We start from the raw sequence: 16,673 nt of genomic DNA, 5'->3' as shown, positions 1-16,673 counted from the left end.
TTGCAATTTTAATGGCCAGTAGTGTAGGAAACCTGAGCACCGTCAGCTCTGTCTCGAAGCTCCCGGTCGGAGCACACATTTTCAGCTGTCGCCATCGAGGTATAACAACAACACCTGTCTGCAGCTGAGGGTTTCAATTAATTATCATTTGTTCTAGAGAAGCTGCATGGTCATCAATGGTATCTGTTCTTTCGAGAACAGTTACTATCTTTATATACAAACTAAGAGCCCTGTGCAGTTGTGTGCAGTTGTGTTGTAGAAAGAGGATACTGGCCACCTAACAACATCCTCTTCCTTGATTCCTATCGTACAACTCAATAGTGGTGACGAGGACAAAACAGAATGAATGATGGTTCAAATGGCTCTGAGCACTATGGGACTTAACATTTATGGTCACCAGTCCCCTAGAACTTAGAACTACTTAAACCTAACTAACCTAAGGACATCACACGACACCCAGTCATCACGAGGCAGAGAAAATCCCTGACCCCGCCGGGAATCGAACCCGGGAACCCGGGCGCGGGAAGCGATAACGCTACCGCACGACCAAATGAATGATGTATTTGCGTAAATTCATGGGCTGTTGCTCAGAAAACCCCCAAAAAAGCATTTTTCACCTTTTCTTTTTTTTCGGCTTCGGACGAAACCCCTAGCCGCGGATACCAAGACGGCTATGCGCCGCAAATTGGCTTAATTTTTTTCCGATATATACCTAATATCCCTATCTGGAACTACCTTGAAAATTTTCTTTACATCTTTATCCATTTCCAAGGTACAGAAGTTCAGTAATGGTTCAAATGGCTCTGAGCACTATGCGACTTAACTTCTAAGGTCATCAGTCGCCTAGAACTTAGAACTAATTAAACCTAACCAACCTAAGGACATCACGCACATCCGAGGCAGGATTCGAACCTGCTACCGTAGTGGTCGCTCGGCTCCAGACTGTAGTGCCTACAACCGCACGGCCACCGCGGCCGGCTACAGAAGTTCCAGCTTACTCATGTGGTGACTGGACCTACCGTTAGTAGACCTAGCAGCCTTTCTACATCTACATGCATACTCTGCAAATCACATTTAAGTGCCTGGCAGAGGGTTCATCTGAATTGCTTCGACGTCATCCTGTAATCCGACCTGGTCGGGTCTAAGAATATTGCAGTGGCTCACATTAGTGCTGTGTATGTGACCTTCTCCAGAGATGAGTTACACTTGTGTGAAATTCTCCCAAAGAACTGCGTTCGACCAGTCGCTTTCTCTACTACCAAACTTAAGTGCTTATTCCAAATACAGCGTGTGAGTAACACGAACTCCGAAGCAGCGGCATCTGAATCACGCGAAACGAGGCAGATGGATGGTCTTGAAAGGAGGTCACCGTGCTGTGTGATCGGTGGACCGACTCACCTTCGAGGTCTTGACAGTCTCCCAGAAGACGCGGTTCTTGCTGCATCTCCCGCTCCAGCAGAGTGTATAGTAGGTGCGGATGATTGGCCTGTACTCCACATCAAAAGCTGTCTCTGTGAACCTGCAACATCACAGTTTTTCTCAAAAAATGGTTCTTGATTTAAGAAAGGCTTTTGACTGTGTTGACGACAAAATATTACTGCAGAAGTTGGACCATTATGGAGTAAGGGGAGTAGCTTACAATTGGTTCGCCTCTTACTTTAAGAACGGAAAGCAGAAGGTAATTCTCCGAAATATTGAGAGTGGTACTGATGTTCAGTCCCAATGGGGCACTATTAAGTGGGGCGTTCCCCAAGGGTCGGTGCTGGGGCCTCTGCTGTTTCTTATTTATAGAAATGATATGCCTTCTAGTTTACAGGTGAGTCAAAAATATTTCTGTTTGCTGATGACACCAGCTTGGTAGTGAAGGATCTTGTGTGTAATATTCAAACAGTATTAAATAATGTAGTTCATGAAATAAGTTTGTGGCTTGTGGAAAATAATTTGATGCTAAATCACAGTAACACTCAGTCTTTACAGTTTCTAACTCACAATTCAACAAGAACCGATATTTTGATCCGACAGAATGGGCATATTATAAGCGAGACGGAACAGTTCAAGTTCCTAGGCGTTCGGATAGATAGTAAGCTGTTGTGGAAAGCCCATGTTCAGGATCTTGTTCAGAAACTAAATGCAGCTTTATTTACCATTAGAACAGTATCTAAAATAACTGATAGTTCAACACGAAAATTAGTCTACTACGCATATTTTCACACGCTTATGTCATATGGTATTATTTTTTGAGGTAATTCTTCTGATTCAAAAAGGATATTTTTGGCTCAAAAACGGGCTGTTCGAGCTGTGTGGTGTAAATTCGAGTACCTCTTGGGGACCCCTACTTAATAGTCTGGGAATTTTGACATTGCCCTCACAGTATATATTTTCTTTAATGGCGTTTGTTGTTAGCGATATTAGCTTATTCCCAAGAGTTAGCAGCTTTCACTCAATTAATACTAGGCAGAAATCAAATCTGCATGTGGAATGCACTTCCTTGACTCTTGTGCAGAAAGGAGTGCACTATTCTGCTGCATCCATTTTCGATAAGCTGCCACAAGAACTCAAAAATCTTAGCAGTAGCCCAAACACTTTTAAGTGTAAACTGAAGAGTTTCCTCATGGCTCACATCTTCTATTCTGTCGGGGAGCTCCTGGAAGAGCTGAAAATTAAGCAATTTCCAATGTTACATTGTTGATTTTCTTTATTTAAACCACGAATTGTCGCCTAAATATGTTACTTATATTTCATTTTATCTGTTTCTACTATCGTGTTATAATTTCATGTATTGACTCGTTCCATGACGATGGAGACTTCTCCTTAATTAGGTCCCACGGAACAATAAATAAACAAAAATAAAAAAAATGGCTCTAAGCACTACGGGACTTAACATCTGAGGTCATCAGTCCCCTATACTTAGAACTACTTAAACCTAACTAACCTAAGGGCATCACACACATCCATGCCCGAGGTAGGATTCGAACCTGCGACCGTAGCAGCAGCGCGGTTCCGGACTGAAGCGCCTAGAACCGCTCGCCCACAGCGGCCTGCAGTTTTTCTAAAGGTGCGTCAACACGAAACACGTCGCGCTCGCACAGTGCATCTCAGAACTGCGCTATTGGCGTGGAACCACGCGGCAGAGAGATGAACGAAGAGAGGCGAAGAAATGCGCAGAGAGCTGAAGGGAGCTCTCGTACAGTCAGCTGGACAGCTCTGAATGAAGCACAGATGAAAGAGTTGAGGATCTGTTAGATCTTGGCTTTTGCATAGGTAAGGACACGAGAGAGGCAGTTCCGACACTACGCTTGATACTGGAAGCCAGACTTCAAAAAAATGAATACAATGTTATGCGTATTACCAAGTAACTGTCGTGGAACCCTGAACGCAAGATTACCCATATAAAGGCTTCCAATTCTCATTTATTTATTTAACCTGGTTTGGTTAGAGCCATCAGAGCCTGTCTTACATCGGGCAGGGTTTCACACACACACACACACACACACACACACACACACACACACACACACACATTACTTGTTTTATGTCATACTTACCTAAGAAATAACAATTTTAATATGACAGCAGGCATTAAAACTATTCCAGTGTCGGAAGTGTCAGTATGAGTAGATGATACTATGAACTAACAAAGTTAACACTGGCATCGGTTGTAATGCTGCACCTGCAGCCGCTAATAGTGGCAATAATAATGCTAACAATATACTAATAATATTAACAATAATAACATAATAATAATAATAATGGACATATTATTAACAGTTACCATGGTGACAGATACAATAATTTGTATGGTCTATAACATAGAACCAGAATGAGATTTTCACTTTGCAGCGGAGTGTGTGCTGATATGAAACTTCCTAGCCGATTAAAACTGTGTGCCGTACCGAGACTCGAACTCGGGACCTTCGCCTTTCGCAGGCAAGTGTTCTACCATCTGAGCTACCCAAGCACGACTCACGCCCTGTCCTCACAGCTTTACTTCTGCCAGTATCTCGTCTCCTACTTTCCAAACTTTTCAGAAGTTCTCCTACGAACCTTGCAGAACTAGCACTGCTGAAAGGATATTGCGGAGACGTGGCTTAGCCACAGCCCGGGGAGGGGAGCTTCTGTAAAGTTTGGAAGGTAGGAGACGAGATACTGGCAGAAGTAAAGCTGTGAGGACTGGGCGTGAGTCGTGCTTCGGTAGCTCAGATGATAGCCGGCACGATAGCTCAGCGTGTACGGTCAGAGGGTTAGCTGTTCTCTGTAATAAAAAAAAATGAGTCAACGGCTCAACAGTGAACTTGAACGGGTGTCCTGGGACACCCGCACCGAACAAATACAACGAAAACAATAAACAAAAAACAAAACAAAAATTATGGTAGAGCACTTGCCCGCCAAAGGCAAAGATCCCGAGTTCGAGTCTCGGTCAAGCACACAGTTTTAATCTGCCAGGAAGTTTTATAAAATAGATGTTTTTTGATACAGCGAGTTGTGCGGAAAATTAATGTAAGGGGAGCTGGAATGCCCTATCCCGACAATGTTAAATTTAGTGACTTGGCTTCCCTGCATTTCAGGAACCGCTGTAGCCATTGATGTGAAACTTTTACAGGACATTAAACTGTACGTTCTGAGTCTAATGAACTACAATAATTGCATTTCAGCCGCTGCTCTCAGAAACACAATTTTTTAATTTAAAATTTTGTGTACATTTTTGTACGTTATCCTAAATAATTTTAATTATGCATAACATCATATTCTTCTTTTAGTTCAGTAGAATCAGGATATGTATGTTATTACTCCCTGAAAATTTGAATGCTCTACTCGAAGTAGTTTCTGAGATTTAGGGGAAAATGCAACAGAAAACGTAAATTTTCAGGAACGGCTTCTGAAGTTTCAAAAGACTGTAACTCAATATATGCTTATATTTTTTATTTTTAGTCGCTCAGAAGCACCCTGCACCCTACTGTATATCATCCTCTTGATCCTTTTCCAAGTTGTTTTTCCTTTTCTTCTTTCTGGGGTCCTTAGTTGACAACTGTGCTGTATACTCTGCTTTATCAATGCGAACCTTGTCCATCCGTTCAAGTTCTCTGGTGCTGTCTGCTCCGGGATTAATTCCCGTATGCATTAACACTTTCACCCTACCAGTGTTGCCATCATTAAAACCTATAACAGCATCACTAACCCTCACTTAAGTATCTTCATTCCAACAAAAACATTTTTTGGTCATCTAGTCCAAATAAGACTATTGAACGACTTATTGTAATTTTGAGTGTCACCATGCAGACACTTCTTCAGTAACTCAGGATTTGCCAAGTCTCTGCAAATAGGTTTTATGACATCCATGACTGCTGCTGGGATGGAATGTTTATGGCTGTATGAACTGTTTGAGTACTGGGCATTGCGGTAATTGTACCATGAACCATGTACAGGACGGTAAAGGTGGTGTGCTGGTTTTCCATCAGTCGACAGTCAGTGGAAGAAGGTAGCCCATAATGCTTCCTTCATTTTCAATGTGTCCTCAGTATTATTTCTAACTGTCAGCCTGCCTCTTACGGTTTTATCATCAAACTTTCTTGTATCTCAAACTTTGTTTCAACTTCCTCAACCTGGTGCCCATCTTCTTCTGGACATGGCCTTTATAACACACAAATCCGCAGCCTTCTATATAAAAAAGTTACCGATTTCTTAGATCCTGACATAATGTATGTAAAAATTGTAACATTTTCAACTGGTGTAGGTGGTTGTTGTTGTTGTTATTGTTGTTGTCTTCAGTCCTGAGACTGGTTTGATGCAGCTCTCCATGCTACTCTATCCTGTGCAAGCTTCTTCATCTCCCAGTACCTACTGCAGTCTACATCCTTCTGAATCTGCTTAGTGTATTCATCTCTTGGTCTCCCTCTACGATTTTTACCCTCCACGCTGCCCTCCAATACTAAATTGGTGATCCCTCGATGTCTCAGAACATGTCCTACCAACCGATACCTTCTTCTAGTCAAGTTGTGCCACAAACTCCTCTTCTCCCCAATTCTGTTCAATACCTCCTCATTAGTTGTGTGATCAACCCAACTAATCTTCAGCATTCTTCTGTAGCACCACATTTCGAAAGCTTCTATTCTCTTCTTGTCTAAACTATTTATCGTCCACGTTTCACTTCCATACATGGCTACACTCCATACAAATACTTTCAGAAACGACTTCCTGACACTTAAATCTATACTCGATGTTAACAAATTTCTCTTCTTCAGAAACGCTTTCCTTGCCATTGCCAGTCTACATTTTATATCCTCTCTACTTTGACCATCATCAGTTATTTTGCTCCCCAAATAGCAAAACTCTTTTACTACTTAAATGTCTCATTTCCCAATCTAATTCCCTCAGCATCACCCGACTTAATGCGACTGCATTCCATTATCCTTGTTTTGCTTTTGTTGATGTTCATCTTATATCCTCCTTTCAAGACACTGTCCATTCCGTTCAGCTGCTCTTCCAAGTCCTTTGCTGTCTCTGACAGAATTACAATGTCATCAGCGAACCTCAAAGTTTTTATTTCTTCTCCGTGGATTTTAATACCTACTCCGAATTTTTCTTTTGTTTCCTTTACTGCTTGCTCAATATACAGATTGAATAACATCGGGGAGAGGCTACAACCCTGTCTCACTCCCTTCCCAACCACTGCTTCCCTTTCATACCCCTCGACTCTTACAACTGCCATCTCGTTTCTGTACAAATTGTAAATAGCCTTTCGCTCGCTGTATTTTACCCCTGCCACCTTGAGAACTTGAAAGAGAGTATTCCGGTCAACATTGTCAAACCCTTTCTCTAAGTCTACAAATGTTAGAAACGTAAGTTTGCCTCTCCTTGATCTATTTTCTGAGATAAGTCGTAAGGTCAGTTTTGGCTCAAGTGTTCCAACTTTTCTATGGTGTCCAAACTGATCTTCCCTAAGGTTGGCTTCTACCAATTTTTCCATTAGTCTGTAAAGAAGTCGTGTTAGTGTTTTGCAGCAGTGGCTTATTAAACCTGGTGTAGATTATATTTTAAAAAATAAAATAAAATACTTCTCATGTGAGTTTATAAAAAATTGAAAATTTTAAAATGAGATAATAATCCGAAAATGTGAAAAAAAAATTCCGTTCTAACTCCCCTTAAGGTGACTAAAACGGCTAAGAGCACCGAGAAATGAGGATGATCAGATTGGAAAGAGGGATGTACAAGGGTAACGTGAGCTTTCGAGGACAATTCTCAGTACATCGCATAATTAGTTACTGAATTTAAAAGTTTAAAATGCTGTCATTATCTGCACACTAAGTGGTACACTGTCCAGTTACGTTAAGGTGGCCACCTGTTGCACAGCGCAGGCCGCAGTGAGAGGTGCAGGAAGAGTGTCAGTCAGGTTCTGGCAGGTACGATACTTATGTGGAGCCGTGGCGCCATGGTCAGCTGTGGTAGGTTCCTCTGTTAAGGGTCCATGGCGCTAACAGCCTGATTAAGGTGTTCGCACTAATTCTGGGTCAGGTTTAAATCCAGCTCTGCGAGCTGCATGACACATTGCATTGGCCTACTGGTAGATGCCACTATGTCAAGGAGAAATAAATTGCATGTAGGCGTGGACATTGTCCCACGAGAATAGATTCATACTTGTTTGGATCCATTGCGCGTTCTAGAGTGACAAGATCATCCACAGAATACCACAAGAACATTCTGCAGACCACAACACCCACTCCTCTGCCCTGGACCCTCCTGAAGATTGTTGTAGGGTGTTTGCTTCCAGACATTTTACGTTGCACACGCCAACGGCCATGTTCTCTAATAGAGCATGAAACGTGAGTCATGTGAAAAGGCCACCTGTCGCCACTCAGTGGATGTCCAGCTGCATGCAAATTCCATCATTAGTAGTCAATGAACAACAGTCAGCATAGGTGCATGTACCAGGCACTTGCTGCAAAGGCCCGTACACAGCAACATTCGCTGACTGGAAGACGCTTTTGAGGGGACGCTTTTGAGGGGACGCTTTTGAGGGGACGCTTTTGGGGGGACGGTTTTGGGGGGACGCTTTTGGGGGGACGCTTTTGGGGGGACGCTTTTGGGGGGACGCTTTTGGGGGGACGCTTTTGAGGGGACGCTTTTGAGGGGACTCTGCTGAGGGGACTCTGCTGAGGGGACTCTGCGGAGGGGACTCTGTTGAGGGGACTCTGTTGAGAGGACTCTGTTGAGGGGACTCTGTTGAGGGGACTCTGCTGAGGGGACTCTGTTGGTAGCCCCATCGTTCACCTGGCTGGTCACATGTTCGACAAATGCATGTGTGTTCTCCTGTATACATCTCTGCAGCCATCATTCACCCCTGACATCTCTGGTTTGTCATGCTTCACAGTTCTCTTGCTCCCATGGCCCATACACAGCAACATTTGCTGACCAGAAGACACTGTTGAGGGGGGGGACTCTCTTGAGGGGGGGGGGGGACTCTGTTGAGGGGGGGGACTCTGTTGAGGGGGGGGGGACTCTGTTGAGGGGGGTACTCTGTTGAGGGGGGGACACTGTTGAGGGGGGGACTCTGTTGAGGGGGGGACTCTGTTAAGGAGGGGGGGACAGTTGAGGGGGGGGACTCTGTTCGTAGCCCCATCATTCACCTGGCTGGTCAGATGTTTGACAAATGCATGTGTATTCTCCTGTACATATCTCTGCAGCGATCGTTCACCCCTGACCTCTATGGTCCGTCATGCTCCACAGTTATCTGGGCGCCGGGTTTGGATGTCGCCAATTTTCCGTGCACGGTATCCTTTAACCATAGTTGTATGCGAACAGTTTACAAACTTAAGCGTTTCGGAAATTCTTCCATCCTTAGCCCCAAAACCAATGATCATACCCATTTTAACACCAGATAAATCGCTCTTTTCCCGCATTACGGCAATGACTCCACAGTTTTCCCCGTCCCCTCCAGCCCCTGACACACTTTATACAGGGTGAATCATTCACTATTTCCACCTAGAATAACTCCGAAAGTATGACAGTAGCTGAAAAGTTTGTCGCAAAAATGTTGCATGGGACAAAGGGGGCCATAATATTACGTTGGTTTTTTGTTGCTAGGTGGGGTCGCATCAGAGAGATGGTCAACTTCGTTTTTTTAAATGAGATGCTATAGATTGATACTTATTTTCTGATAGCCGCTATCGAGACGAATCCAACTATGCGTAATAGTAAGGTCTTCGAAGGTCAATGAAGGTCACAAAGGTGGCATGAACGTCCATTTGCAGAAGGTGTTCGAAGTCATGACCATTAGTATGAATGCAGTTCTGCAATCTTCTTACCATGCAGGTTTACAGGGTGCATGGAAAATTGGCTCAGATGGATAGAGCGTCTGACATGTAAACAGGAGATCCCGGGTTCGAGTCCCCGTCGGGGCACACATTTTCAACATGTCCCCAGTGTTGTGTATGAACGCCCGTTTGCACCTAGGGTGTCGATTTAATTATCATTTCATTCGTAAACAGATACTACCTTCATGTACTGCTTGTAGATCATTTACAGCCATTCATGGACTTCATGTACCCGATGGAGTTTTTGTGGATGACAATGCATCACATCACAGGTCCACAATTGTTCGCGATTGGTTTGAAGAGCATTCTGGACAGTTTGAGTGAATAGTTTGGTGACCTGTATCGCCCAACATGAATCCTATCGAACATTTATGGGACATAATGTCCTGCACCGGCAACACTTTCACAATTACAGACGACTTTAGAGGCAGCATTGCTCAATATTTCTGCAGGGGACTACCAATGACTTGGTGAGTCCATACCACGTCGAATAATGCGCTACACCTGGCAACATCAATTCCGATACTGGAAGACATCGAAGCAATTCAGAGACGGGCTGCTAGATTTGTTAACGGTAGGTTTGAGCAACACATACACCATGTGCTCAATAGTATCCGGACACCCGCCACCTACTGCCAGGTACTTCATATCAGCGACTTCAGTAGTCATTAGACATCATGAGAGAGAAAAATGGGGCGCTCCGCGGAACTCACGGACTTCGAACGTGGTCAGGTGATTGGGTGTCACTTGTAGGCACAAATCGCAGAATATCTGAGTGACCACCATCAAACGTTCATTTCTGAGGAAGAGGATGTGGAACAAAAATGGAAAAAATTCAGAAACATCGTCCAGTACGCCTTAGATAAGTTCGTACCGACTAAGGTCCAAAGCGAGGGGAAAGATCCACCGTGGTATAACAATCATGTACGAAAGGTACTACGGAAACAAAGAAAGCTTCATCATAGGTTTAAGAGTAGTCGAATCATAGCTGATAAGGAAAAGCTGAACGAAGCGAAAAAGAGCGTAAAGAGAGCAATGAGAGAAGCATTCAACGAATTCGAACATAAAACATTGGCAAACAATCTAAACAAGAACCCTAAAAAGTTTTGGTCATATGTAAAATCGGTAAGCGGATCTAAATCCCCTATTCAGTCACTCGTTGACCACGATGGCACCGAAACAGAGGACGACCGAAGAAAGGCAGAAATACTGAATTCAGTGTTCCGAAACTGTTTCACTGCGGAAAATCGTAACACGGTCCCTGACTTCAGCCGTCGCACGGACGCCAAAATGGAAAATATTGAAATAAACGATATCGGAATTGAAAAACAACTGCTATCGCTTAGTAGCGGAAAAGCATCCGGACCAGACGAGATACCCTTAAGATTCTACAGTGATTATGCTAAAGAACTTGCCCCCTTTCTATCAGCTATTTATCGTAGATCGCTGGAAGAACGTAAAGTACCTAGCGACTGGAAGAAAGCGCAGGTCGTTCCCATTTTCAAGAAGGGTCATAAATCAGATGCGAATAATTATAGGCCTATTTCGCTTACGTCAATCTGTTGTAGAATAATGGAACATGTTTTGTGTTCTCGTATTATGACGTTCTTAGATAATACAAATCTCCTTCATCATAACCAACATGGATTCCGCAAACAGAGATCATGTGAAACTCAGCTCGCCCTATTTGCCCAAGAAATTCACAGTGCCGTAGACACTGGCGAGCAGATTGATGCCGTATTCCTCGACTTCAGGAAGGCATTTGATACGGTTCCGCACTTACGTTTAGTGAAAAAAATACGAGCTTACGGAATATCGGACCAGGTTTGTGATTGGATTCAGGATTTCCTAGAAGAAAGAACACAACATGTCATTCTTAACGGTTCAAAATCTGCAGATGTAGAGGTAATTTCGGGAGTACCGCAGGGAAGCGTGATAGGACCTTTATTGTTTACAATATACATACATGACTTAGTTGACAACATCGGTAGCTCCGTGAGGCTATTTGCAGATGACACGGTTGTCTACAAGAAAGTAGCAACATCAGAAGACTCGTACGTACTCCAGGAGGACCTGCAGAGGATTAATGCATGGTGCGACAGCTGGCAGCTTTCCCTAAACGTAGATAAATGTAATATAATGCGCATACATAGGGGCAGAAATCCATTCCAGTACGATTATGCCATAGGTGGTAAATCATTGGAAGCGGCAACGACCGTAAAATACTTAGGAGTTACTATCCGGAGCGATCTGAAGTGGAATGATCACATAAAACAAATAGTGGGAAAAGCAGGCGCCAGGTTGAGATTCATAGGAAGAATTCTAAGAAAATGTGACTCATCGACGAAAGAAGTAGCTTACAAAACGCTTGTTCGTCCGATTCTTGAGTATTGCTCATCAGTATGGGACCCTTACCAGGTTGGATTAATAGAAGAGATAGACATGATCCAGCGAAAAGCAGCGCGATTCGTCATGGGGACATTTAGTCAGCGCGAGAGCGTTACGGAGATGCTGAACAAGCTCCAGTGGCGGACACTTCAAGAAAGGCGTTACGCAATACGGAGAGGTTTATTATCGAAATTACGAGAGAGCACATTCCGGGAAGAGATGGGCAACATATTACTACCGCCCACATATATCTCGCGTAATGATCACAACGAAAAGATCCGAGAAATTAGAGCAAATACGGAGACTTACAAGCAGTCGTTCTTCCCACGCACAATTCGTGAATGGAACAGGGAAGGGGGGATCAGATAGTGGTACAATAAGTACCCTCCGCCACACACCGTAAGGTGGCTCGCGGAGTATAGATGTAGATGTAGATGTGTAGATGTATCATACATCTGCACCTGAGATTTCCACAATCCTAAACATCCCTAGGCTCACTGTTTCCGATGTGATACTGGAGTGGAAACGTGAAGGGACACGTACAGCACAAAAGCGTACAGGCCGACCTCGACCGCCGACAGTGAGTAACAGGCAGACATCTACCCAGGCCGTCACACTGGAGTTCCAAAGTGCATCAGGATCCAATGCAAGCACTATGACGGTTAGGTCGGAGGTGAGAAAACTTGGCTTTCATGGTCGAGCGGCTGCTTACAAGGCACACATCACGCTGGTAAATGTCAAATGGTGCCTCGCTTGCTGTAAACATTGGACGACTGAACAGTGGAAAAACGTTGTTTGGAGTGACAAATCACGGTACACAATGTGGTGATCCGATGGCAGGATGTGGGTATGGCGAATGCCCAGTGTACCAGCGTGTGTTGTGCCAACAGTGAAATTTGGAGGCCGTAGTGTTATGGTGTGGTCGTATTTTTCATGGAGGGGGCTGCACCCCTTGTTGTTTTGCGTGGCTCTATCACTGCACAGCCCTACATTGCTGTTTTAAGCATCTACTTGCTTCCCACTGTTGAAGAGCAATTCGGGGGTGGCGATTGCATCTTTCAACATTATCGAGCAGCTGTTCATAATGCACGACCTGTGGCGGAGTGGTTACACGACGATAACATCCCTGTAATGGACTGGCCTGCACAGAGTCCTGACCTGAATCCTATAGAAGATCTTTGGGATGTTTTGGAACGCCGTGCCAGGCCTCACCGACCGACATACCTCTCCTCAGTGTAGAACTTCGTGAAGAATGGGCTGCCATTCCCCACGAAACCTTCCAGCACCTGATTGAACTGAGTGGAAGCTGTCATCAAGGCTAATGGTGAGCCAACATTATATTGAATTCCAGCATTACCGATGGAGGGCGCTACGTGCTTGTACTTCGTTTTCAGCCAGGTGTCCGGATACTTTCGATCACATAGTGTAGGTCATCTTTTGTGATATCACAAAAAAATGGCTCTGAGCACTATGAGACTTAACATCTGAGATCATCAGTCCCCTATAACTTAGAACTACTTACACCTAACATCACGCATATCCATGCCCGAGGCAGGATTCGAACCTGCGACCGCAGCGGACGCGCGCTTCCCGACTGAAGCGCCTAGAACCGCTCGGCCACACTGGCCGGCGTGATATCACAGGCCGATATCACGCACATCAGCGTCTCAAAGTTCGCAACAGAAACGCACGTTTCCGACATACGCTGACATACGCAGGGTCTCGGCGGAGCCCATAATGCGCACCTGCTGAGCCACGGTTTCAAGCGGCATCGACTACGAGCGCTCTCTGGCGCCGCAATATAAGATGGCCGGCGCCACCTACACAGTCCCCACTTTCAATTTTTGACAGTCTTTAGCCGTGGTCAGCCTTTGGCATTAGGAGCGGATCACACTGCATAATGCCCATTAGTTTGCTTCTTGTAGTAGCCAGACTTTATTGCTGTTTGTTCTCTTGTAAAGTTACTTCACAGTACTTGTGTTTACGTGTTCCGTAATCGTTTCTGCTCCTGTCCAGCTTCCCTGTGGTGACAGCTGCAGCACTACTCTGCAGCCCACCTCTCCTCACCGTTGTGTACAAAGCAGTACAAAACTCTTTGAATATTACAAAGAATACTTTGTATCTTAATTGAAGGAAGCAAAATACACTCTATACCATATTTCTGTAGGAGCATACCGATCTTTCCCGGATACTGAGCCACCGTAAGATGAATAAGAGATTTTTGGCTTCTCTTCCTCGGACTCAGTTCCAGCCTCTTTCTCAAGCGTTCTTGTTTCTGACTGCACCAGCCCTTCAGTTTGATGATGTGAGTACAGATTCCTCACTGTTTGTGAGTGTTGAAATGTTCGGTGAGGCACTCCTTGTCTGAAAGTGTTCGTGCTCTGTGGACTAGAGTCTTTAGCACTGAATTTCTTTGTTACGGACGGTGACGACTCGAGGCATGGAGACACAGGTCAGTGTTCTTGGGTATCCTGTATAGGCCCTACACTGTGATCCAGGAACCTGTCCGTTCTTCTCTTAAGTAACACGCCGAGGAAAGCTAGTTCACCCTCTTTTACAGTTTCCAGTCAGAATTTCATATGGATGTTAAATTTCCGGGAACATGGCCACCACATCCACCTGAGTTGGAAACTGCTGAGAGAACTTAAGTTGCGTGGAATATTGGTGCGAGCTCTGAAAAACAAAAGAGCATCAAAGAGTGCAATACACGCCGTCCACTTCTCTGCCTCCATTTGGCGAATCTGCAGGAACATGCCAGACAGCAATGGTGTATGGAACGATGCCACTGGCGACAGAAATGGCAACAGATACTGTTTTCGGAAGAATAAAGGCTCTGTTTGATTGAAAATAACGACCGTATTTTGGTTCGCCACAGCAGGGGGAGTGGCATCGCAGTTGCTGCATTCGAACAAGACATACAGCGCCATCTCAAAGCCTTATGGTGTGAGGTGCTATTGGGTACAACCACAAATCACAATTGCTGCGTGTCCAGGGCATTGTGATAAGTGTGATCTACGTGAATGACATCCCGCGACCTGTAGCCATGCCCCTTCTGCACAACATCCCAGACGCCATTTTTCAGCAAGACAATGCACGACAACATGTTGCTGCACAAACACGTGCCTTCTTGGTGTCACAGGATGTCAGCCTTTTGCCCTGGCCTGCCCACTCCCCAGACTTGTCACCAGTCGAAAATGTGGTGAAACGACGGTTGAAGCACTGTGATCCAATGACAACAACCACAGGTGAAATTTGGAACCAGGTGAATGCAGCATGGGTGGCTGTAACACAGCACGCCATTCTCTCCTTACACGCATGGAACATGTTATCAGGGCCGGTGTGCAATAGGCAACAGGACACATGCTGAACCGAGGTGACTGAAATTCTAATCATTTCTGCAGAACATAATACTGTACATATCCTGTTTTTTCTGAACGTGAGTGTATCTAGTGTCGTCATTTCCGTGGTTATTGTGGTGTGTGGCCTGCCCTAAAATCACATGTAGATACTAGGAATGTTAAACGTATCTGTAGCCGTTGGCAAGGTTGTGTATGGGGCGGTTTGTAATTTCCCGTGTCCGTGGTTTGCGCTCTGGAAACGGACACCACATGTTCGGTTTGGCAGATGGCAATGCGTTGGCGGCACGTCACCTGTACCAGGAACGGTACCCATTGTGCAGATTACCAGACTGACAGACATTTGAAGAAATTCGTCGCCATATCAGTGAATATGGTAATGCCACACGTACACCAGGCAGCGGGAGTCGGACAACATCTGATCAACGTTGTGGAGGAATGTCCTGGACTCAGCACACGGCGGTCAGGCTTGCAGAGGAATACCCGTGCGTGACGATCTAGAGACGTTTACATGACAACGTCCTATATCCATGCCATCTGCCGAGTGTACAAGCCTTGTCTCCTGCGGATTATCTTCGAAAAGTAAGGTTCTGCTAGTAGTTCCTACAGCAGTATGTTATGATCGCAATTTCCCAGTCGTCGTTTTATTCTCAGACGAAGCGACATTCTACACAACCGTCTCACCAACACCTGGGCAGCATTTGTTGGCGATTAAAAAATGCCTGGCGGATTAAAACTGTGTACCGGACCTAGACTCGAACTCGGGACCTTTGCCTTTCGCGGACAAGTGCTCTGCCAACTGAGCTACTCAAGCACGACTCACGACCCGTCCTCACAGCTTCAGTTCTGCCAGTACCTCGTCTCTTACCCTCCAAACTTCACAGAAGCTCTTCTGCGAGTCATGCTCATTTGGTAGAGCACTTGCCCGCGAAAGGCAAAGGTCCCGAGTTCGAGTCTCGGTCCGGCACACAGTTATAATGTGCCATGAAATTTCATGTCAGCGCACACTCCGCTGCAGAAAGAAAATCTCATTCTGGATTTGTTGGTAATTGCTTGTCGGGACCCTACGTTCTCCAGGGAGACTTACTGGACAGAGCTACACACACTTCTTGCGTGCTGCGTTGCCCGAGTGTTTAGAAGACTGTAGAAAACAGTATTTCATACAGGATTATGACCAGCACATTTTAGTCTGTCTGCCTGAAGGCACCTGAATGAATATTTTCCTGAGGACTGCATAGGCAGAGATGGACTGGTTGCTTGGCCACCCATTCGCTTCACTTAAGCCCCCTGAACGTACACGTGTGGGGATCCATGTAAAGTCCATAGAGTATTCGACTGCTGTTGCGGATGAACTTACTATCCATGCACGCATTGTGGCAGCCTTTCAGACAGTACAAACTACACCAGGCATTTTTGATGATGTGAAGAGTTCAGTGAAGCGACGAACGGAGGCCTAAATTTTGGCAGAGGGAGGTCACCTTCAACATTTCCTGTGATACGTAACCAGAGTGTACCAGCTGTCGTTAGACGTACTGCGCACTTCCTACGAACTGAAGGTCGAATAAATCTGTAACTATGTATTTCCAGATCCATTTTGACATAAACTTTTTGTCTTCTTGTT

At 45.0% G+C, this 16,673-nt stretch overlaps 1 protein-coding gene across 8 annotated transcripts in view; it reads right to left on the bottom strand.

The window, feature by feature from the left end:
• LOC126428440 (epidermal growth factor-like protein) overlaps nucleotides 1-16,673 on the bottom strand; it is a 163,066-nt gene that overhangs the window by 113,076 nt on the left and 33,317 nt on the right. For all 8 annotated transcript variants that reach the window (XM_050090368.1, XM_050090367.1, XM_050090370.1 and 5 more), the window contains exon 2: nucleotides 1,399-1,519. In XM_050090368.1, the coding sequence (XP_049946325.1) occupies nucleotides 1,399-1,519 (121 nt within the window). The remainder of the gene's footprint in view (nucleotides 1-1,398; nucleotides 1,520-16,673) is intronic.

The sequence above is a fragment of the Schistocerca serialis genome, chromosome 12 (assembly GCF_023864345.2).
Source record: "Schistocerca serialis cubense isolate TAMUIC-IGC-003099 chromosome 12, iqSchSeri2.2, whole genome shotgun sequence".
Lineage (NCBI taxonomy): Eukaryota > Metazoa > Arthropoda > Insecta > Orthoptera > Acrididae > Schistocerca > Schistocerca serialis.
This window is presented reverse-complemented; position numbering and strand designations above follow the sequence as displayed.